The 2,167-nt window shown below is 39.6% G+C and overlaps 1 protein-coding gene across 1 annotated transcript; it reads right to left on the bottom strand.

The window, feature by feature from the left end:
* Nucleotides 1-459: 459 nt before the first annotated feature.
* LOC141614062 (uncharacterized) lies at nucleotides 460-1,176 on the bottom strand. The gene has a single exon (XM_074432817.1). The coding sequence runs from the start codon at nucleotides 1,174-1,176 to the stop codon at nucleotides 460-462; it is 717 nt and encodes a 238-aa protein (XP_074288918.1).
* Nucleotides 1,177-2,167: the final 991 nt, after the last annotated feature.

Below are 2,167 nucleotides of genomic sequence, written 5' to 3'. Positions count from 1 at the left end.
ATTACATCCAAAATATTACTTTTCTTCTAAAATTACACCAACTTGAGGATTTCGGTGAATTTTGATGATATTTTGATGTTGTTTGGGGTGATTAATTGGTTTGTGTTAAGGAGAGGTAAGAAATCTGGGTAAGTAGGCTCTCAAATAATAAAGGGTATATCGGTAAAACATCATCAAAATTCACCGGAATCCTCAAGTTGGTGCAATTTTAGAAGAAAAGTAATATTTTGGATGTAATTTACAAAAAAAATTATATAAGGCTGTAATTTTCAAAAAGTGATTTTTAAAAGGCTGTAATCAACAATTTTCTCTTACTATTATTACTATTATTATTATTACTATTACTATTTTTTTTTTTTTTTTTTGAAGAAAGTCAGAATTCTCATTAAGAATGGGAATAAAGTTTCTTATAAAGCAGAACCAACTAAAAGACTAAGCACCCAACTGACCACAATCGAGTCACCCTAGAAGTAATTGGAGCATTTGGGAATTGTATATCCCATTACTCCAAGCATACATACGGACACAAACAACGTATTTAATCTGCTTTAGCAACACACTTACATCTCTACGCACCCCATCAAAAACTCTTAAATTACGCTCTTGCCACAAAAAATAGATGACAGCAGAAAAAGAGCACCTAGCAAGCTTGGATTTCCAGGACCTATTCCTACTAAGAGCAAGTTTATAAAGTTCATGCTTTAAGCTCAAAACTTGCCGAGTTGTTCCTTGCCAAATCAAAACCTGCTGCATCAAAGTTTTGGAATAGGGACAACCAAAGAACAGATGAGCGCAGGTTTCAGCATCCTTAGGACAAAGCACACACCTGTTAACAATGAGGACCCCTCGCTTACAGACATTGTCGACAGTAGCAAGGGCATTTTGGGCAGCTAGAGTCGCAACAAAAGCATGCTTGGGGAGAACAATGCCATCCAGGATGGGGGCCATCCATCTAAGATCATGGTGAGTCCCATGGAAAATAGAGTACACATCCTGTAATGGCAGCTTGCCGTTTGCAGCCCAAACCTGGAATAGGCGTTTAGCCTCAGTTTCAGAGCCTACCTTAGAGATAAACTCGTCTCTGATGGATAGGACCTGCCGCCAAATAGGAGAGGAGCATGTAGCAGCAACAAAGTCCCAACCAGGATGATGCGCAAGATGTACTCCCTGGACCATTGGAGCAGGATGGAGGTACAAGAGTGATTATAAGACCAAAACATTTTCAAAGAAAAGCGTTTTGTTCAGTAAGTACTTCTCTGATATCAAACCCTCCTTGAATCCTACTCCTACAAACCTTGGACCAGCTAAAAAACACAAGCCTGCGTTTACCATCAAACCCCCATAAGAATTGTCTACAAATTTTTTCAATTTCAGAAATAACTCCCTTTGGAAGAAGCAAGCACGCACACCAGAAAGACTCAAGGCCAAAAATAGCAGAATTTATCAAATGCACCTTGCCAGCATAAGTAAGATGAAGACTAGCCCAATACCCAAGCTTGCTCCGGATTTTAGCCATCAAAGGTTGGAACAAATCTTTAGTGAGCCTGGAGGAGTGTAGAGGTGTGCCCAAATATCTGAAAGGAAACGTGCCTTCAACATAACCTGTAGCCTGTAGAATGCTGTTTTTGACAGTACCCCTTACCCCAGCAAAATAAATGTTGGTCTTGCTAGGATTTGGGGTGAGGCCAGAGTAGCTCGAGAAAGTATCCAAACAATGCTTGACAGCCAAGACAGAGGGGTAGTCTCCTCTGACAAACACCAATAAATCATCCGCAAAAATCAAATGGGACAGTTCCAGCTTTACACATTTAGGATGATGACTAAATTGAGGAACTTGTTTCATTTGCTTTAAAAGCCTAGTAAGTACTTCCATACAAAGAACAAAGAGCAAGGGGGAGAGAGGATCCCCTTGCCTTAGCCCTCTTCGTCCTTCAAAAAAACCCTCAGTACTACCATTTATTTTTAGGGAAAATCTCGAGCTAGTAACAAGAGTAGAAATCCAATGACAAAATTTAGACGGGAGACCAAAAAGAGGCAGAATGTGTTTCAAGAACTTCCAACTCACAGAATCAAAAGCTTTTCTAATATCCACCTTTACCACACACCTAGGAGTTTTATACTTCCTACCATAGCCTCTAACAAGCTCATTAGCAAGCATGGTATTATC

Source organism: Silene latifolia, chromosome 11 (genome assembly GCF_048544455.1).
Source record: "Silene latifolia isolate original U9 population chromosome 11, ASM4854445v1, whole genome shotgun sequence".
Taxonomy (NCBI): domain Eukaryota; kingdom Viridiplantae; phylum Streptophyta; class Magnoliopsida; order Caryophyllales; family Caryophyllaceae; genus Silene; species Silene latifolia.
This window is presented reverse-complemented; position numbering and strand designations above follow the sequence as displayed.

Coding starts and splice junctions, on each gene's coding strand:
- LOC141614062 (XM_074432817.1), bottom strand. CDS start 1,176: ATGGTCCAGGGAGTACATCTTGCGCATCATCCTGGTTGGGACTTTGTT.